At 40.9% G+C, this 22164-nt stretch overlaps 1 protein-coding gene and 1 pseudogene across 2 annotated transcripts in view; one reads left to right on the top strand and one right to left on the bottom strand.

The window, feature by feature from the left end:
• The window catches only part of RANBP10 (RAN binding protein 10), a 140850-nt gene that overhangs the window by 13600 nt on the left and 105086 nt on the right, over positions 1–22164 (top strand). For both annotated transcript variants that reach the window (XM_036748810.1, XM_036748809.1), the window contains exon 3: positions 8137–8189. In XM_036748810.1, the coding sequence (XP_036604705.1) occupies positions 8137–8189 (53 nt within the window). The remainder of the gene's footprint in view (positions 1–8136; positions 8190–22164) is intronic.
• Positions 17944–18566, bottom strand: LOC118841415 (annotated as a pseudogene).

Below are 22164 nucleotides of genomic sequence, written 5' to 3'. Positions count from 1 at the left end.
AGAAACAACAATGGGAACTGGCTGATGGAGAAATGAAATGATGGTTGTGGCCCGTGTTCTGCTGCTGGTTTTGTGACCTTAGACAAAGCATTTAACCTGTTAGTACCTCAAGAAAATAGTATCTGATGACCTCCTTACCTCATGAGGATATTGTGTCATAAGCCTTTCTTCAGAGCCCCTCTACTAAGGCAGGGTCATAGAACTGGAAGGGACCTTAGAACATAAGTTGTCCAAGAGGGATGAGTGCTTAGAAGTCCTCAGGTCCAACTCTCCAGTTCTTTACAGAGACAAGAAGCTAATAAGACTGATCAGGGAAAGTAGTGGTAGCTTCCTGTAGTGATGACCCATGATGCCACACCTGCCAGTCAGCATTGGGATCTTTCTCTTTTCCTGAGGAATACTGGGAATTCCTTCATGGAGCACATGGTTACTAGAAAATTTGGCTTTCTTCTGCTCCAGCTCCCTGGGTCTGAGAGCTTTGGGGATAGAGTATAATTTTGACCTTCAATACTTTTGTATTGGATATTGAGGCAGTGTGTTGTAACTGACAGAACACAAAATCTGGTGTCAAGAGGAGCAGCCTTCAGATCTTAGGCCTGCTTCTTACTAGCCACGTGACTTTGGGGAAGTCACAACCTCTATGGGCCTCACAGCTTTCTCTCCTATAAAATAAGGAGATTGGATTAGTTCTCTCAAGTTCTTCCCACCCTCAGAGCCACGGATCCTGTGATAGCCTTAGACTGCCCTGCAGCACTGGTAGCCTTAGTGTAATTAGGTCACTGTTCATTTACCTGAACAGTGGGCAGAGGGGCTGAGACACAGGCAGACTGGCAGAAGGAAGTTGACACCTACGTTTATGAGCCTTCCCAATCCCCAGGTTTCAGTTACACATAGAGCAGTTCAAAACAAGAGTCCAGGGGACTTAGCAACATGAAGTTAGAGGTTACTTTAGTGTTTGTGTTTGGGTCCAAGATGAATACAAGCCTTATTGTCCAAATACCAGTGGTTACATTGACAGCCCTTGTCAATAGCCTGGCTTTCCAGCATGCAAAAGTGCTACCTTTTAATTGTGAGCAAATTTTAGAAAACTTCACAAAGGGGTTGCTCTCCCTTTCTAAGCACAACAAGCCAAACCAGCATGTATGCTAAGTACCTTGCATATATAAAATGTTAATGATTTTTTTTGGAGGAATAAATGAATCCAGCAATTATTAAGTGCCTGTCATTTACAAAGAACTGTGCCAGCATCTGAACACACCAAGTCAAAAAGGAAAAAATAGTCCCTGCTCTCATTTAATTTAGGAATATATTTGAAAAGCTCTAATGAAGCCTCATAATTTAGGAGCAAGAATCATACCCTTTTCTACTTTATAAATTACTGAAGGGAGCATATCAAAAAATGATTTCACTATGCTGACATGTCCCAAAGAGGAAGGAACTGCTTCTGGAGTTGGTGAGTTCCTCATGATTGGAGGTATTTAAATGTAGGCTGAATGATTGCTTGTCAGGGATGACCTAGATATGGGGTGGACTAGGTGGCCTTGTGTTATCAGCCTATTACAGAGCCCTGATGATGCAGTTCAGTTGCATTCAATAAACATTAAGTGTGTACACCTGGCCAGGTGCTAACACTGCAAAGAGCAAACAAGCTTCCAAGAAAGGTTTTTCCTCCCTTTCTAAAACACAGAAACACAATGGCCCCTACCCTACTTTGACTTAAATACAGCCTCTAAGTGGAGAAGTAACTACAAGGGGATTTAGGGGAAGACAGCTAAGAGCCCCCAGCTTGCTCTAGAAGTGGGGACCTTTGGGAGGATATGTGTACTGGACAAGGAGTCAAAGACCTGGGCTGGAGCCCTGGCTCTGCTGTTTACTGCTTGTATTGTCTTAGGCAGGTTCTTGGTCCCCTTTGGGCCTCAGTTTCCTCATCTTAAGAAAATAAGTAGGCTGAGCTTGATGGTCCATCATTGGACATTGCCCCATTTGGGGTTCTTTGACTGCAAAGGCCTCAGGATGAATGCCATTTCTAAGTAAGGAATCCTCAGGTATTTCCCTTTCTTAAACAAACGTCCCCATCAGTGAAGTGGTCTGAGGTGTAACTGTGAAGTGACTAAGAGTTGCCCTTTTGGAAATTTTTACAGTAGAGTCCATATTTCCTTCAGGTGAGGGCCCATCTGTTTGGAGGACAGTGGCCCTAGCATAAGTGTGACTTTGAGTCACCAAACTTTGGCCAATATTAAACAAGCTGGAATCTTAGAGACCTTCCTGAAGTGAAAAAGAGGACCTATATTGTTTCTTTTTTCATTAAGAATACTGAGTGGGAAGGAAGAAATGGGTCGAAAGTGGAAGACGTATTTCCAAGGTTCTAAGTGGGTGATGTGGAGATGAACAGAATCCCCTCTCCTTGCCTGTCCTTCCTTTGTTGGTTCAGTTGGCCTCTTGTTTGAGTAACAGGGATGAGTATAAAGAGAACTTCTCTGAGGATCTCTTCCAAACTGACCTCTCCTCCACCTCCTGTAGTTAGCTGTATAGGACTTCTACTTAAGTTCCAGAAAATTAGTTTTTAATGTACTTCCGCTAGTATCTTTAATCATAGAATAGTAGGATTCCTGCTTTCTGATTCTGAGGCTTTGATGAAGATAGAGAATGGATGTGTGATTTTTGTAGGTTTAGGGAACTCCCAGTGAGAAACCTCCCTCTCTCCCTGTACCAATATATAGAGAGAGATTTGCCTAGGCCCAGGAATTGTTCCGTGAATTTTGGATTCAGTCTAAAGGCCTCACTTGAGGAACTAGAGGGCCACTAGAGAGCCTGCAGGTACCCCACCCCTGGCCTAGGGTATTGAGAGGTTAAGTGGCTTGCCCAGTATTTTATAGCCAGTATGTGTCAAAGGTTAGGTTTGAATCCAGAGCTCCCTGACCTTCCTTTATCATGGCTTTCAAAATGCTTTGGATCAGTTGATGGTGATTGTTGCTACTCCTGTTTTTTGTTTTGAAACTTTTTGTTCTAAGGAATGGTTCTCTTGGGGATGGTGTTGGGGTGGGGTAGAGGGATAAAGTGGGAGATGATGGGATATAAAAACAAAAGATGTGAATAAAAATCTAAATTTTAAAAATGCTTTGGATCATGTAGGGGAGGCAGAGTTAGTGATGACCCCAGTAACAATCCTGGACAAATTGCTTAACTTCTATGGACCTTAGTTTCTTCATCTGTAAAATTAATCATCAATAAACATTTATCAAGTGCCTGTTATGTGTCAGGCACTTCGCTGGAGATACAAAAAGCGGCAAAAGACAATTCCTGCCCTCAAGGAGTTCACAGTCACAAACGAATATGTACAAAGCAAGCTATACACAGGTGAATTGAAAATAAGTAACAGAGGGAGGGCACTAGAATAGGAAGTGGGAAAGGCTTCCTGTAGAAGATGGCATTTTAGTTGGGACTGAAAGGAACCTTAGGGAAGTTAGGAGTCAGAGTGGAAGAGGCTTGGAGGACAGCCATGTCTAGAGCGAAGAAAATGCCTGGAGCTGAAGCAGAAAAACAGGCTTGTATGAAAAAGATCCCAGAGGCTAGTGACCTGGATTGAAACATATGTGTAGGGGAGTATGGTTATAAAGGGCTAAATTATGAAGGGCTTTGGATGCCATAATCTAAATCTTGTGATTTCTATGATCTCTGTTATCTCTATGTCATCTCTAAAGGCTGTTTCCAGGTTACTGAGGGAATCCATCACCTAGCACAGTGCTTTGCACATAGTAGGTGTTCAGTGAATGTTTGTTGAGAATGAAGAAGAATCACGCATGGTAATTGCTCTTTTTTGCATTGGAGCCTTCGTCAATGGTTTGACAAGCACATTTATCTCAAACTTTTTTCTTATGACACCATGAAGACTGAAGGGTTTCTCTTATTTGGTAAATTAGTAAGTTTGTACCCAGGTAGCATGACTTAACTTGGGGAGTTGTTGGATCTTAAAGAGAGTTTCTGCTGAAACCCTCAGGAGTGAATGAGCAGGTCGCCAAATGATCTGTCATGACCACTCTGGTCACATGAAGAAATAGCTCTATAGTCCTTTCCTTCCCAAGGAACAGCTATAACAGCTATGATGTGTGTGTGTGTGAGTGAGTGAGAGAGAGAGAGAAAGACAAAGATATTTGGGGGGCCAGAACCTCTTGAATGTTTGAGGCAATTTGCTACTTGGTTGTTTCAGAAGTTGAAAGGACAGAAGCCTACCTTTGGCATCCTCTGAAGTATAAAAGCTGGAGAAACATATTTGTGTTACCGGGGAAGGGTTCATACTATAACCTAATAGGAAATCTACCAGCATTAGCAACTTCTCTTTGTAACTGGACAATTGGTTGACAATATTTGCATCTCTTATTTGACATTATTATTTTTTCTTTCTTTTTTTTTGGGGGGGGGAAAGTCAGGGCAATTGGGATTAAGCGACTTGACCAAGGTCACACAGCTAGTAAGTGTGTCAAGTGTCTGAGGTCACATTTGAACTCAGGTCCTCCTGACTCTAAGATACATCTCTTATTTGAGTGAGTCATGGTCTGACTAGGTATTGCAGCATCCACATATTCTATAGACTTTAAGAAACCAATTCTACATTCTAAGGACTGCTATAGAAAATAAGCCTATTTGTCTTTCTGCAGTAGGGAAACGGCTCCAAATTCTGTTTATCTTTTTTTAACTTTCTGCATTTGTTAAATCATTGACATGTTATCAGAATTACTTGTCAGACCTTGGTTTTTTTTTTTTCCTCTGCTTACGTATGCTGAATAGGTCATAGTATTTTTTGGTCCCTAGATGGTGTCCTGGCTCAGAATGAGACAGTGGGTCTTGGAGCAGCTGGGACAGCTTAGGGAGAGAGACCTCCTTCACCACCAGATCCTGCTTCTGTAGAAGGCATCCATCCTCTGATTGCCAAAACAATTCACTCACAGAACAATCTGCTTTTCAGAAGAGGAGCCACATTCCCCTTCATGTCTAGTTCAGTGTTACCGTCTATCCCACCTGTAGTTAACCGTTCTCCAAAACAGCATGCTAATCTAGTGCCCCATGCCGACTTCCTTTGAATTGATTGGTGAGAGGTAGTTGCATTGATACCTCATTCATCTGGCATTGTTGAGCAGTGAAGTGTTCCTACAGAAGAGAATTTTACCAATAACTAAAGCTCATTCCTTTGAGTGCCAAGTCTTTTTAAAATTTTAACCATTTTGAATGGAAATGTCTCTAAAATGTATTGCACACATCTCTGCTTCCTTTTTTTTTTTAAGTTTCTTGATACCTTTTGTTTTATATTCTAGTAATTTTCCGATAGATTCTCTCAGATCCCTCCTTTGTTAACAAAGAAAAGCAGTTAAACAGAACCCCAGTACATTTGAATCAGAGCTTATGCAACATTCTACACCTATAGTCCTTGGCCTGTTTATATAGAGGAGAAAGGTATTTTTTGTCACTTGTCCTTCTGAAATAAAATTGGTTATAGTATTTAATCTGAGACTAGTTGCCTCTTAGCATAGTTTTCATTTATATTATTGTAATTTTTGTTTATTCTTTCTTTGGTTTCTGCTTTCTTAAGCAATATGATGAACATAATTTAACCTTTTCCTAGTGACTTAGCATCATCATGAACAGTATTTAACATTATGTGCTGTAATGCAAGGCTTCCCATGCTACCCCACTCCCCCCTTCCTTCCCCCCCAGATGGCCTCAGACTTAGGTGCTTTTACATTCTTGCTTCTTTTCAGGCTGTCAGTCATTTTATACTGAGGGCAGTGAATCTGCGTCTAGCAATGTCCGCTCTTCACACCTCTAACTTGCTTCCATTCTGTTATAGGCTATGAAACCAAATAACTATACTGGTTAGAATTATTTGTAAAGCAAGATTAGATAGCCTCTGAGTGAGAATCTGAAGGGCTTACTGAGTCTGTGGCCTTTGCGATACAGTGTCAGCATCTAGGAAAGTGCTCAGTGGCTTTTTTTTGTTTTCAACAATAGTGTTGATATATTGTTACGATTTGGAGGCCTTTTTGACTTTCTTAGTTTTGACTGTGTTTTGAATGGTTGAGATTGCTGTGTGTATGACTTGGTTAATTCATTATTTCCTCATCTATTTGCCTAAAGGACTAATGATATGTGTGTATGCATATATGCATATACAGGTCTACATATACACACACATGTATATACACACATGCATATGTACACATGTGTGCTTGCATGTATAGCTATACATATATACACATGCACACATACATGTGTGTGAGAGAGAAGTGCTCCGGGAATGCCATATGAAGAAGTTTTAACTGTAAAACTTATCTGGAGGTAGTTCAGTGTTCAGCTTTTGACAGAATCATAGAATCTTCAGGTTGAAAGGAATAGCTGATCACCTAGTCCCTTCCATGACTGAATCAGCCAGTCAGTGCTCACATGTTTTAAGGTGCTGTGCTAGATGCTGGGGATATAGATATATAGATATGATCTTTCCTGGCAAAAATCTTCTCTCACTCATTGAGCTCCACAGCCAGCATTGTTGGGGTTCTTGTGGGAAGAAAGTAGGCTAGACTTTTGGGTTGGGCCCTGCCACTTAATAACTTTGCGATTTTTACAAATCATTTAACCATTGCCATTTTTTAGCTTGGATGTTTCTTGAGGGCTACAACTACAGATTTTATCAACTTTTCATACCTAATATTTAACACATAGTAGATGCTTCATGAATATTTTTTAATTTTTGAAGAACCTCTTTGAACTTCATTCCTTCTTCTGTAAAATGAGTAGTTACACTACCTACCTCCCGGAGTTATTTTGAGGTTCAAGTGAGATCAGGTTTGTAAAATGCTTGTTAAATCTTACTTGGAGAAGACTGTGTCCAAAACATTCATTATCCGTGGGGCAAACTGAACTTGGCTAGGTTGATCCTCAGAGGATGGACATATAAAGTCTGTCCATATTCAGGGCCCTTACAGCCACAGCTTGTGTTCCTCTGGAAGTCTTTGTGAACCCATGGGTTGCCTCTGTGCCACAGTGACTCAATAGAGAGGTCCTTAAGTGGGATGATTCAGCAGGAGGGAGCCCATTTACAAATGTAAATGTTCTTTTGGGACTTTTCTCAAAAGAAAATCAGAACCTTGCGTAATAGTGAAACTTAGCCGGGTTTTCTAGGTCTTTGTTTTGTTTTTTGGAGGGGGGAAGGCAGGGCAATTGGGGTCAAGTGAGTTGCCCAAGGTCACACACCTAGTAAGTGTGTCAAGTGTCTGAGACTGGATTTGAACTCAGGTCCTTCTGACTCCAGGGCGGGTGCTCTACTTACTGCACCACGTAGCTGCTCCCCTTCTAGGTCTTTGGAACTGTTACTTAGTAAGCTTTAAATCCTGTGAAGCCACAAGCCATATGATGTTATGCTAAGGTGGGTTCTACTCTCAAGGACCATTATATCTGAAAGGGAAGGGACATAGTTGCATTATCCTCATTAAGCCTTTAAAAAAATGTCAAGCTGAATGCTGTATATGGTGAGTGGGCTCATGAAGGAGGGTCACCTTGCTCTAATAGCCTTTGGCAGGGCCCTCGCTGGTGTTTGAAGGTTATACTACACCTCAGGCCATCATGCCCAGAATAGTAGGAGTGCCAGAGAGCCTGTAACACTCGTGTGGGGGCCTAGGAGGGCTGTAAAGCACGATCGTGTGATCAATATCCAGTTAGGTTATGTCCTTATTTTTCTATATCAAATCTGGGTCACTTCTGCAGAGCCACTTTCCTGTGGGACTCAGTCATCTGTATTGCTGTGCCAGTAAATACAATACCAGTTCTTATTGGCTTTCATTTTTGTCAGCTCCTGGGAGCTACTTTTGCTGGCATTTAAAAACTAAGATTAGTTGTCAATTACTTGAAGCCGGTTAGCCTTGAAAATAGAGGTTGACGTTTCCAGTTTGATAGACTGCCTTGCTTCTTCCACTGCTTTAAGATACTTTTCACTTGAGCATTAGAATTCAGACTCCCCCAAAAGCCTTGATGCTTTAACCATTTTTTCTAGTTTGTTACTCTTTCCATTCTCCTTCTTCTCTTCCCCTAAGAAGCTTTCAGGAGGGGGAAGGATAATTGTGTGCTAACCAACATTATTTTTTTTTTAAGGTACATGGGAATAGGACTCTCAGCCCAAGGTGTCAACATGAACAGACTGCCTGGTGAGTCACTAGTCAAAAGAACGTTTGTTCTGTTCTCTAGATCTATTGTGGGAAGGGAATCCTCTTGATATAAAGCCATGATAGGATTCCTGTCTATCTTATGAGGCTGTAATCTAGAATACGGTTGGAGGGAGAATGGCAAATTGGAGATGCACTCGTTAGTTTGTGATGTTATTTTGGGGATCAGCCAATGATCTGGAATTTTTGATCTTTGTGGGATTCAATTCCGAAAATGAATTTGTGTTTGCTTTGAATTAGTGGAATTTGAACTGTTTATAGTTTCAGCCAAGTGACCTGGGCCTTTTTCCAGTGTGATACGCCTCAGTAACCAAAAATTCCCATTGGCTTTTATTAACTAAACTGGGGCTTGGGACATGGACCTTCAGCAGGTGTGTTGCCAATTCCACAGTGTTTAAGATCAAAGTCTTTAAGTTGCTTTAATACGTGGAACTGAGTTGTTGAGGTTTTTTAGTAAATGAGATGGCACTACTAAGTAGGCTATAGGGCACCAAGGCAACTACTGTCAACAACACCAAATCATGTAGAATTTTGGTCTTTGTCCTTTAAGCTATTTGAGAAAACTTAGGTTGTTTGTTATAAATACTAAAGTACTTTGAAAGATACGGGCAGCTAGGTGGAGCAGGGGATGGAATGCTAGTCCTGGAGTCAGGAAGACTGATCTCCCTGAGTTCAAATCTGGCCTCAGACACTTACTCTGGGCAAGTCACTTAATCCTGTTTGCCTCAGTTTCCTCATCTGTAAAATGAGCTGGAGAAGGAAATGGCAAACCACTCCAGTGTCTTTGCCATGAAAACCCCAAATGGGGTCACAAAGAGTTGGAAGTGACTGAACAACAATAAAATGGGTGATTACTTTGATATGGAGAAAGAATACAGTTGTTCCACACCTGAGATAGCTTCTGCACCAGAATAATTCATCCTTTGGTGGCCACATGTCTGGTGCTGAGCTGCTCCCCATGTAGTGCCCAGGATGACACATACATGGTCAGGAGCTGGGTCTAATTTTGAAGGCCCAGGCAGAGCTCAGTGGTCCATTGGCAGAGTTGTAAAGAACCCATGGTCTCCTCTGTATTGTGATGAGGCATTGGAGAAGGACCTTAATGGAAACTGTCATAAATAATAAGCGGTGTTAAGCGTAGTTAGAGAAAAAATATGTATATGTTTAAAGCTAGAGAAAAATAATTAGCTACAAGACTAGTCTGGCAACTGAGCAGTCAGGATCCAAATGTATGTAGTGGAGCAGATGGCAGAATGACATCTTTTACTTTAAGGCAGCTCTGTAGCTTTTCCACTTGAAGAGATGAAAAGTGAAAAGTTGAAGACTTTTCTGACTTGGAGTGTTAGATTACAATTATTGCTCGAGTTACCTGTCTGACTTCCGATGGATGGAACTAGGCAGGGCTTGAAGTAGATGTGGGAGGAGGAGTTAAGCAAGATAACGTGTGAAGACTGAGGTGTGAAAAGGAGGAGAATCCTTTTAAAATGACATAACCCCACATTTCAAAGAATAAAGATTCTGAGTTGTTTTAGTAACTGGAATGCATGATGTGACAAGATCCCCCCAAAAGAGAAACCCCTAATCTGTACTCAGACTGCTCAGCAAAAATCACCTAAACAGTGATGGTATTGGTCTGTAGCATGTAGACACTCTAGTAGGAAGAAGAGGAAAAAGATCTTTTGGGGGTGGGGGGGGAGAGAGAGAGTGAGTGTGTGTGTGTGTGTGTACACATATGTACATGTATGCACGTATAGGCTCCTTTGTTTGAAATAAAGTCTACTTCTGACTACATAGCCTTTTCTCTCTCCAGGGCCGATATTCCTCAGTCCAGTGGTTGTAGGCCTCCACCTCCTTGAAACAAACTGCTGGAAAGTGGGCTAGTGGTTTTATCTTGATGCTTTGGGTTTTGCTCTTCTCATTTCTGTGCTTTCATGCCCAGCTCTTGCTTTCCTTAAAGTGGGGGAGTTGGTCTCAGGTTCCTTCCATCTCTACCTTTGTGCTCTTGTGACTTTTTCAGCCTCTTGGTCCATCCCTGTCTCTTGCCTCTGTCTCTGTCTGTCTCTCATTTTCTTGTATTGGATGGGCTGTGGGAAGACAGGCATAGGGCTTTAGAAACAGAGACTTCTCTGTTTTACATCCCGTTCCCACATACTGACATTCATCACAGGCAGCTTATTACAATCAAAGTGAGGCTAATTAGAACTTACTAAAATGTAAGCACCTGTCCCAAGAGCAGCCTGGTGTCACGTGGAAAGAAGGCTGACGCATCAGCATCAGGAGAACTGCATTGGAATCCTGCTTTGACTCTGGCTGGGCAAGTCACTTTATTTCTGTAATCCCCTGTCCTATCTCTGACTCACCGGGGCTGTGTGAAGAAAGAGCTTTGTAAACATTAAAATGCAATAAAGCTGTGAGCTGCGGTTATGGGGATCACGACCAATGGTAGGTGTTAGGTGATGGAGTCCATCTAGTAGCACCTAACTCATAGGCATCATCTAGACCGGTTTTTTTTACTTTTGTCAGAGTAGGACCTTTGAGCATGGAAATTTTTAAAATCTTCAATGATATATTCTAAAGGACATTTCATTTCCTTCTCTGGGCACTGTCACTGTCCCCCATTCCTGGGGCTCTCTCCCTCCTCATCTCCACTTTCTGGCTCCAAGTCTCAGCTAAAGGCCTACCTTCTACAAGAGCCTGGCCTGCTCCTCCTTTACCTTGATGCCATCTCTCTGAGACTACCCTGTATTTATCTTACATATCTTTTATTTGTACAGTTATTTGCATGTTGTCTCCTCAGTTAGATTGTGAAGCTCTTTGAGAGCAGGGGTTTTTTTGCCTTTCTTTTCTAAGTGCACACTTAAGTCTTAGCACAGTGTTGGGCACCTAGTAAATGATTAATTAATGCTTGTTGAATGAATTAAAATAGGATTTGATAGGGTTTGTTTTAAAGACTCACAGCCTTGCCTGGGAGTGCCCTTCTTTGTCTTAGTGGAGCCTTTCAAGTGGTGGTTCTGTAGGTCTCTTTCTTGTTTCTTCTCCTTAGTGAACTCTCCACTCAGTGAATTTCCTGGAAATGTTTGATTCCCCTTTTTCATGACCCACTTATGTTTTCCTGGACTTCTGTACTGATTAAGCAGTGAGGATAAAGGGATTGCTTGAGGTTTGTAGAAAAAGTGACCTCTCTACCATGATTAAGGTGGAACAGCACCTTAAATACTAAGAGAAATGAACTCGTGGCAGCCCATCCTGGGGGATCATCCCACTCGGGGCTTCTTTGGTTATTGTGTAGTGCTCGCTTTAATAATGTGCTCTTAAACCCGGCTTGGCTTTAATTGGTTGTTTCCTACATAATAGAGACTTTTTACTTGTTCCTTTTGCTGCCTCTTAGATAATTCCAATTTCTTATTTGATTGTTTGCACCTTAATTGTGTAAGCCATCTTGATCATCATAACAGTCAGGAAAACAGATAACGAAACATGCCTGCCTCTCTTCTCGAGGAGTCTGCAGGACTGCAGGTCTGCTATCAGACACAGTCACTTGACTGATTGTTTTTCCTTCTCTTTTTTCTGTTGTTTGTATAATGGGGTGAGGGGCAAGGGTGTATTTAAAAAGGCCTATGATATAAAAACAAAAGACATCCAGAAAATTTGTTGTTGCTGTTTTATTGTAAGCTCCTCCAGGGCTGGAATATATAGTTTTTTGTCTTTGTCCTTCCAGGCATTTGATGTATGTTGAATTAAATAGTAAAAATAAATGAATCTTAAGTGCTTTCTCTGTATTAGGTACTGTGCTAGGTGACAGAAATGCAAATTTTAAAAAACAGCTGAGTCCTTGTTTATAATGAGCTTACAAACAAATGTGGAAAGGGGGAGAATGGAACATGTCTACAGCAATGTCTAATACACTGGAGAACAAAGGATAGACTGCTCTCCAAGGAGAGAGAGAGCCCTTTGAGCAGGGGGATCTGGGCGGGCCCCATTTAGGAAGTGGCCCCTCTGTGGAGCCTTAAGTACGAGGAGGATTCTGAATCCTCCTGCTACCTTTGCCGCATTAGCTGTCATATGTTTGATGCACAAAGCGTGGGGGAAGGTGGATGCGAACATGTGGATGTAGGAAGTGGCAGGCAGGAGAAGCTTAGGACTGGCCAGTGGGCCAATTTGGCAGCAGTGTGAAGGGCTAGTTATGTGAAGTACAGCTGGAGAAGGAGGCTGGGCCCAGCCTTGGGAAGTGTTTCTTGCCTTTTGGCTTGCACATCATAAGCCCCGATGCGGTGTTTGTTGAATTTTTCTTCAGTAAATTAATTTGCAGTAGAATAGCCTTTTGCAAATAGTTTTTTTAATCCTAATTTTGCAGTGTCTTCCTTTTTGATTCAGGATAAGTTGCATCATCTTTTGCCTCTGATTCTTCATCTATTAAGTGGGGATATTTACTCATCAGGGCTAGGCTGAGGCTATTAATGTTTTTCAAATGCTTTGAAATCATCCTTTTGAAGTTGCCACATTAGAATGGTATTGGATGTAGCCTGGTGTGAAGCAAGACTATTAGGCCAGTTACTACCAATTAAGGTTTGTAGGGAATGGAGGGTGTGAGAGTGAGGAGGGAAAGGTGTTTTGAAAAGAACTTAGAACAATTGCATTTCCTTTGTGTCATCAGGAAATTTGGCTTCCCTTTACTATTCCCACTGACTAGTGGCTTTCCAGGTCCATCTAGGGGATCATTTCATTCAGATCTAGAAAGATGCTTCTAGGTAATCCAGTCTAATTCCCTTATTTTACACATAAGGAAATTGAGACCCCAAGAGGTTAAATTGAATGTTTAAAGTCATGCAACTAGCAAGTATAAGAGCTGGAATTTGAATCTTGTCCATGCCTCTAAATCAGTGTTCTTTCTGCTACACTCTGTACTCAGTTATTTTTTTTTTTTTGTAGATGAGAAGGTAAGGTTGTTCTCATAATTTTTTATTTACTAACTCATAGCAGGTGTAAGCCAGCTGGGGCTCCCCCAAACCAGCCTGAGCCTCCCATCGCCTGAGGAAGCCCTAAAACCTGGATTGGCCAGTCAGGAGAAAGATGTTTTTTGGCCCCCTTTAAGCTTAATCTGCCATAATGCTTTTCATGCTCTGGCATAACAAACATCCTTCTCTTTGCTCTCTGAGTGAACCCAAGCTCTTCTGCTGGATTTTACTGAGTGGGAACATTCTTCTGCCAAGGACCTAGCACCTTGAACTGGACACCATCTTGAATCATAAGACTTTTCTTATCTTGTTATTCTATTGGCACTTGTTATTTTATGTCCTATTATGACATCCATGTTTTACAAATCTATATTAAGAAATTGTGTTCTCATATTATGGTTAACACATAGAGAGACTATAATTTCGGCTGACACAGGCATTCTGAGCCAGGAAGGGAGGGAGAAGGAAACACTTCTTTGCTCTGAGGATATAAAGTCCTCTTCAACTGTGCTTTCCTTGAGCTCATTCTTATGACTCCTGTATATGAATGCATACACGTCTCCAGCTTTGAGAGAAATAAATGTGCTCATGCAGCCTAATTTTGTTTGTCTTTCTTAGAATGAACTCTAAAGGTTGGCACAGGCTTTCTTCTACATAGTATCCTCCTTTCCCTACCTCTTAAAGATTAAAAATGGAAAATAGGCATCAGATTTCATCTAGACAAGAGTTTATTCCTTGAAGACACTAAGACAAAGAATTAGTTTTCCTAATGAATAGTCAGAGTAGCTCCCTCAGTGCCTGAGAACCATTTTACAGCAGGCCAGTCCCACACAGGTAACCTTTCCTGTTAGGGTGTCAGCACAGTTTCCTTTGGAGATACCATTTCCTTGTTGCTTTATTCTGTGTAGGACACAGTAGCCTTCCTGACCTGCCAGGAGCTGCTCAGCAGGCTCAGCAGCAGGCCCATTTCTTAGTGTTAGTGGCAAGTTTACTGATAGATTACACTCACACTGAACAAAGCATTCGATCTCCTGGTCTGCAAGATAAATATCCCATTCTGTACTTTTCCTTTTCTTCTGGGATTGGGAAGAACAAATATGTGCTTAAATGGTCATTTTGGGACATTAAATCAAAATGCTCAGTAATAATAATGGGACTTGTAAACCCTGCCAGGTACCTAAGTTAGGGTTTTTGGTCAGCATGTCACTAAAGCCCTCTTCCATTGTCTCATCGTGGCAGGGGCCTGACTCTTGGTTCTCAGACAGTTGAACACAGAAATTTTAGAGGACCTAACCAGCTGTGAAGGCTTCAGGTGCAGGCAGGTGATACACCTCCTCTCTGTATCTGAGGACAGGCCTGATCCAGTTTGGAGAGTCTTGTCACTCGGTTGGTTGTAGGATGATGGGCTTTGGCTATGGCCGTCTCTAGGATGATACATTAAAGTGTAAAAGAGTCCACAGGTTGATAAAATCACAGATCCTTCAGTTTCTCTTCTAGCTGCCTAGTGTTTATTGTATTTGTCTAACTTGGTTAGATCAGTGGCTCTTATCCTGAGTCCGTGATTTCAAAGGAAGCTGTAAACTTGGATAGGAAAATACTTAGATCTTTTATTTTTATTAACCTTTCACTGGAATTTAGAATTTCCTTCTGTTATTTAAAAACATATTTCTGAGAAAGGGTCCAGAAGCTTCCCCAGACTGTCATGACACACAAAAAGGTTTATTTAGATAAAATCTATAACCTATTTACTTTTACGATGGTGAAGAGAACCACCCAATTCCTCAAAAGATAGTATGATAGGATTATAAGATGTAGAGCTTGAAAGGACTTTAGAGATCATCTGACTGAATTCCCTCATTTTCAAGTGAGGAAACAGGTCCAGAGATCTCCAGTGACTTGCTCAAGGTCACATAGAGAGTAAGTGGCAGAGCTGGTATTTAAGTTTTTGGCTTTTTCCGCTGTAGCTCGTAGCTTGCTCTTAACCTTGATTCTTGCTGATTTCACTCTTTGCTTTAGATTAGTTTCTGGAGTGTTTATTTTCTCTTGGTTGAAGAGATCTAGAATACTTTTCTTTCACAAGGCATTGAGAACTGTGCACTCCCATAAGGGGAGCCATTAAAAGTTGGTGTTTCTGTTTCTTTGGGCTAGGCTTTTGTTCAGGTACACATGTCTACCTCTGATGGGAATGTTTACTTGAAATGTTCTTTGCCTTCTCTAGCTCTGGTGGACATTGTACAGGATCAGAAGTTCTAAACTTCCTGGAATGGGTGGGGAGCACTGTCCTTCCTCAGCCTTTTTTCCTTCTGAAATATTTTTTGACTCTTTAGCATGTTGAACACAAGAGTCAAAAGTATGGGTAGGAAGCCAGAAAGTTAGAAATGCAAGAGGGGATATTTCCATAATATCAGAAATGTTGTGGCACAGTGTCTTGAACACATAGTAGGCCTTTAATTAATGTTTGTTGTAATTTGGCCAATATTTTAAGTTGATGTTTTAATGTAGATACTAATTTTAAGGTTCACTTAGAAATTTCCTATGGAATATTTGTAATTGCTGTCATTACATTTTTGGATCAATCTCTTCTGACAACTATTAACAATTGTTCTTCCATAAGAATCCCTGGATTTTTAGAATTGGAAGGGTCTGTGACCCTAAAAGGTCATTTTACAGTTAAGTAAACTGAGGCCTAGTGGATCAAAGCGATTTGCCCAATGTTATACGGGTAGTACGTGGAGCGGATCTGGGATTCAAACACAGGTTTTTAAACTCTGAATCCAGTGCTTTGTCAGCTTCCTGGTTTGGGTACATTTGCTTTTCTTTCCTCCAGGTTGGCAAACTTAAAATTTTCCAGTCCTCATATTAAGGAGGCATTGAACATGTTTGCCTGAAGGGGAAGAGAAGGAGTTGGAAGTAAGAAAAGTAAGGTAGTGAAGAATTTTGAAAAAGAGGACCCTGCTAGTGGGCCGTTATTCGTGGTATAATGTCCCATGGTCAAAGAACATATGGGGAAACTAGAACAGTGGTATCACCCGGAGGGGAGTGCTACTGTAGGTATTGCAGTGGCCGCAGTCTGGGACCAAACCCGTTGGCTCAGCTGGCTTCATAGGAAAAAGAAGACAATGTCTAACCTCAGGCATACTTTGTTAGCTTTAGGGTAGATAGAGGAAGGTCTTTCTCCATTCCCTGTCAGGAAACATGGTAGGAACCAGGGGTGTTAGGAGTGTGGGAGGAATAGTTGGCAGTCAGGATACCTGAGCATTCATTGACTTTTCAGGTTCACAGGCTCATGGGTAAGTGGCTAACTCTGCCTGTACTTCTTTGGGTATATTTTTGACATTTGTTCCTTGCACTTGATAAATATTTGATAATCAAAACCATTATGAATTGTGAAAAGAGGATTTGTATGATTTCTTTACAGTGAGTATTGAAGTAAATATGCTTTGAGAGCTAGATTCAGACCAGAACTTTATCGGTATTGGTTTAGACTTACAATTTCCTTTGAATTCTTCCCAGTTGAGTTGTTATCTTGCTCCTTCAGTTTTCTTAACCCTTTGTCTGGCTCTCTCGTTTGCCTCCATCGCATTCATCCTATATTTGTTTTACCTAGTTAGGGGTGAGAATGCAACTTTTACCTTTGTGTCCCCAGTGCCCACCCCAATGAGAACAGACACTTAATGATATTTGTTTAATTAAATTCGAGTAATTTATTTTGATGGCTCAGGAAGACAGGTGATGAAGAAAGCAAGAACTTGGCACTGTGTTTTGTTTAGGCTTTTTGCTTCTGTTTGTATTTGGAGGAGACTGAAGAAGTCATTTTTTGTGTTTTGTTGGAGGGAAATGAGTTCATGATGGAATCAATGGTGGCCAGCTTGTGATTCCCTCTTTCCCAATACCTACTTTCTGAGTGTGTCTCACATTTTGGGTTGAAAGAGAGATTGGCAAATTCTGGTCATCGTTATTCTTTTGCCTAGTCAGAGTTGTCTGTTTTTTTAAAAAAAAAATGACCTCCAGCTTGCACTAGTGATCATCCTGGAGCCAGCGGCAGGTTTCTGGTGGCCATTGGAGTAGCATTCACCTTTAATGGATAATTCTGTCAGTTACTGATTTTTAGGAAGCAGAGAATGAAGGGTGTGGTAAAGGGGACTTGCTTCAAGTCACACAACTTTTTTTTATTTGTGTAGTTAATTTATGTTTATAAATTAAAGTAGAATACATAGTAAATTCTACCCCCCTACCCCCAAATCCTGCCATTCATCCTTTAAAAAATTCTTTTGGGAACTTGTAAAGAACATTTCTAAATATAATTAAGTCACTGACTTGAATTTTTAGGAAGCTTTTGTTTAAAATTAAATTTGAGAAGTGCTCAAGTTGATATGTGAAATGTGAAGAAAGCTTTAACTTTTTAGTAGCTATATATAGTAAGTATGAAGCTTCAGCTCTTTAATGCATGTCTGCAGTGGCATCATGACAATATTTAGCAATTTAGTTTTCTTATTACTGAATGCGACTGGTTAGGTTGCATTTAGGTATGGTTTTAGAAAGGTAATAGTTTTATAAGCAAAATTGGATTTTTATTACTCCATTAAAATAAATTTAGAAACATGATACTTCTAAATTATTTTTTGGTTTCCTGTGAAAGTAAACTTTGTAATCCTAGTTTTAAGGTGTGAAACTGGTTAGTTACATGTTTCCTTATATTCCAAATTCCAACGGTAATTTTAATACCAATTAAACTGTGTTTAACATTTTTATATTTCAATGATATGTACATAATAAATAAATTTCAATCACTAAGTTCTTCCTCATCACTGAAATAAATATGCACTTTTCTTTATCCTTGGGCATCTTGAATCATCTGATGTTGAGGGTTCCCCTGCACTAGGCTTGCATCTTTGTTGGTCTTCTGGAAAGCTATGGCTTGGCTGAGGCTATCAAGAGCAGGTGTTTCTCCTTCATCTTCACTTTCTTCCACTTCTTCAATTTCTTCTTCCAGTTCAGTAATTTTCTTTCTTTTTTTGATGGTTCATGTTCTCCAAGCACATTTTTAGGACAAGAGTAACTTAGGTGACCTGTTTTCTCCACATTCATAACACCTAGATTTATCAGAGTAGTTGCACCTTTGGACGAACTCAGCAGCTCTTCCATTGTCAATAGCAATGCTTGTTTTTATTGCTCTCTCAAATAACTGCTTATTGTTTAGTGCCCTCAAACAGTTTTATGCCCATTCTTTGTCCAAAAACAAAATACATGCAACACCTTTACTTTTCCTGGTATCTTTGTCTTTCATAATAGTAACTTTTACAGCTTTTCCATATTTGGAAAAATATAAGTCATTGTTTGTCAGAGAAAAAGTCAAGTTGCATACACATACAGTGCCTTTACTCGGTTCTAATCCACCACCCATTTCTTTTACTCACAGTTTCCCTGCACCGCTGGAGATTCAGTGTGATTTTACCTCCAATAGCAGTCAAGGCATCACCAAGCCAGATGTCTTAAAGACAAATAGCCACAAAACTTCTTAAAGCCTCAGTTTTCCCTACTTAAAAATGGAGATAACAGTACTTATTTCTCAGACCTATTCTAGATCTCTTCAACCAAGAGAAAATAAACACTCCAGTGCTGAATAGATGTAAGCCATTATTATGTAGTAACTATATTTACTGAGCTCTTAATTTTGGAACTGAGTACAAGGGGAGTGAGAATGACTTTTGTCTCACTTATCCAAATGTAAGTTCCGTGAGGACTTTTCATTTCATCTATCACGTAGCGTACCCACCCCGTACACAGCAGATGTTTAATAAATGCATGTTCAGTTTCAGGATTGCAACTCTGCCAGTCTTTCTAGGTTCCTTTAGTTTTCAAGCTATCTTTACCCAAGTTTCATCTCCAGTTGAATGTCTGCATTGATGGGAGCTTAGCCTTTTATTTTTTCTGTCTGATAGTCTGGAGATGAAACTAAATCCAAGGCTAGAGATGGTGCGAAGGCACCTGTTGGGTAATTCATGTTCAGGGCGTGCCGTTTAAATTGTACTTATTGCCTTCATTTCTTCTCTCAGCTCTTTGCCACGTGGCTTCCAATATCATTATTTAACAGAACTTAGCAGTTACCCTGATCTCTTAATTGCCTTTTCTTAACCATCATCCTTCTTGACCTCTCCGTAGCATTTGACCCCGTTGACCAACTTCTCCTCCCGGATGCTCTCTCTCCTCTGGGTCTTCAGGACACTTCTCTGTTTTCGGTGGTTCTCCTCTCTTTTGGACTACTTTTCAGGCTCCTTGGTTAGATCTTCACGGATATGTCCCTTCACTGTGGATGATGCGCCTCAAGGTTCTCTCTTGGACTCTCTGTTCTCTTGATAACCTCATGAGCCCCTATGGTTTGCATTATCATCTTTGTGCAGATGACATTTAGGTCAGTTTATCCAGTCCTTGTATCTCTGGGCTCCAGGACCACTTCACCAAAATGTTAAACATTTTGGAAGGGGTGTCTTATAGGCAGCTCCAGCTCAGCATCTCTAAACGGCTCATTTTCTTTCTCCCCAACCCTTCTTCTGAGTTACCTTGTTTTTGTAGAGGGCACCACATCCTTCTAGTCCCTACCTGGGGTTCACGACTCTTCACTCTGCTTCTCCCGTGTCTAGTAGTTGTGGAGCCTCGTCTGTGAAATCCCCGTAACATCTCTGCACGTGTCCCTGTCTCTACTCACGCAGCCACCGGCCTAGTTCTGCCCCCTGTACCCTCTTCCCCTCACTATTGCTGTGTCTTGGGCTCCCAGCTTCAAGGCTCTCCCTTTCTCCAAACCATTCTCAACTAAGCTTCTAAAATGATATAAGTGCTTTAGCACATGCCTGACCATGTGATTTCCACGAATAGCTCCCATTTACCAATACAATCAAATAGACTCCTCACATTTAAAGTCCTAATTTTTCTAGCCTTATTCTATATTCCTCCTATATGACATTTCATTTCCCATTTTTATGCCTTTTCACAGGTTGTCCTTATGACTAGTTTCCTTCAAAGCACAACTCAGATGCCCCTCTGAGAGGTGTTTCCTTATGCCCCTAGCTTCTAGTGTCTTCTCCCTCAAACCGGCTCAGATTTATTTTACATATACTTATTTGTATATGAATTGTGTATATTGCCTCCTCTATGGAATGTAAACTCCTTGAAGGTGGGGACTGCTCCATTTTTATGTTTATATACCCTCACCCCCACCCCCAGCTCAAACAGTGGCTGGTATATAATAGACACTGAACAAGTGTTTGTTGATTGATGGGATACCCTTTGACTCCAGTGTGAATTCTGGGCTATGCTTGTAGGATAACCTCAGTATGAAGGGAGAATGTGATTAGTGATGGTTTATCCCAGTTCCTGCAGAGGCTAGACATCTAGGTCTGAATGACCCTGCTTGAGAAGGTTTACTGGCAGGGAAACTGCAGCATTAGCATGTTTACAACCTCCCCTGAAGTACTCCCCTGTTCTCCATGGGGTTATTGGGGGATCTCTGGTAGTTAACTATCTCTTATGTCCATAAGTGCTTCTAAATAGGAGAGCTGGGCAAGACAAGTTTAGAGCCATTGACTTCACATTTCTTACAAATACTGATAGATGTCTCTGCTACATTTCTGGAAAGACAGCTAGAAAAGATCAGCCGTAGTGCTTGTCTTGGTTTCTTTGCCAGATGATGAGTGATGCTTGATTCCATTCTTGAAGATAACACTTTCTGTGTTCCTGGGAAACTGTTCTACCAGCTCATGTCTTTTCTTGAGATGTTTGTTTTCTCCAGGGCTCAAACTGATAGCGCTGCATGATGAGTTGATGTACCCAAGTGCTTCTGGAGAGCCAAGACAGTTTTTTTTAAGATATTCAGAAGCAGATTTTCTGGTATTTGTGTCACTTAAAGTGACATTATCAAGCCTATAGCTGATTCATCTGTTATGGAACTCGGTGTTATATCAGGATTGCCCCAAAAGTATGTAAGCTGCTTGAGAATGGGGGCTATTTCATTTTGGTGTTTGTATCTTAGGTGCTGGGCTTAATGATGCCTCCACATTAGCAGTACTTAACACATACTTGTGGATTGATTGACCCAGGGGATTTTTTTCAGGGTTTCTTTCCCCTTTTGGAGACTGAATGTTTTTTGGCTTGAAGGAAGGAATGTTTATGATTTCGGTGTTCTTTGACTTTTGCCCTTTACAGAGAAGATTGGGCAATGTCTGTTTTTAGAAAATTTACCTTCTCCTTAGAAGTCAGATTTTGTTATGGACTAATAACTTGCTTTCTTATTGTTCTGTGCCTAGTGCTGAGATTCTGGAGAATTGGGTTATAAAATCCAAGTAGCAAATCAGAGGAGGGCTTGAGATTCATTCATTCAGCCTTCTCTTTTCTATGTACTATTCTGTACTAGGGATAATGGAGAATGTTGAAGACATACTTTCTACCTTCAATAAATGTACCCTGCTGCTGGGGAGACAAGATAAGGATGTGAACTAGCTACATATAAGCACTCTCTAGGCCATACATACAAGCTTGGATGGATTTATAATCTCATCAGCATGGGCAGTTTCTCTCCAGTACAGGCAGCAAAGCAACCGAACCTTCTAGTCCTGTCCATAAAGTCTCCTTAGGGAATCTACTATGTACAGATATGCTGGAGCAGTGAAAAGACAGGCATGACGTTAAATCCAGCTTCATTGAAGAAATTCTTTAAAGCAAGTCTTGATAGAGATGGAGATTTTTAAATAGAAGGAAAAGCTGGGGAAGGCCACGAACATAGCACTGAAACAAGCAGAGGATGGTTAGGAGATGGTTAGGGCACTTATCTGACTGGAGCAGAGTCATGACTGGGGGGAGTGGAAGATAATTTGGGACTAATTGCTAATAGGCTTGATGCTAACTGAGGAGCTTTGAGTCATTATGTTGAGCCTTCCCCAGAGCCTCTTAGGTTGGTTATTATTCACAAACAGTGGTATGGACCTACATATGTATTTACTACTTGTTAT

Source organism: Trichosurus vulpecula, chromosome 3, assembly GCF_011100635.1.
Source record: "Trichosurus vulpecula isolate mTriVul1 chromosome 3, mTriVul1.pri, whole genome shotgun sequence".
In the NCBI taxonomy this organism is placed as follows: domain Eukaryota; kingdom Metazoa; phylum Chordata; class Mammalia; order Diprotodontia; family Phalangeridae; genus Trichosurus; species Trichosurus vulpecula.
The sequence above is the reverse complement of the archived record's forward strand: the minus strand, read 5'-3'. Positions and strand labels throughout refer to the sequence as shown.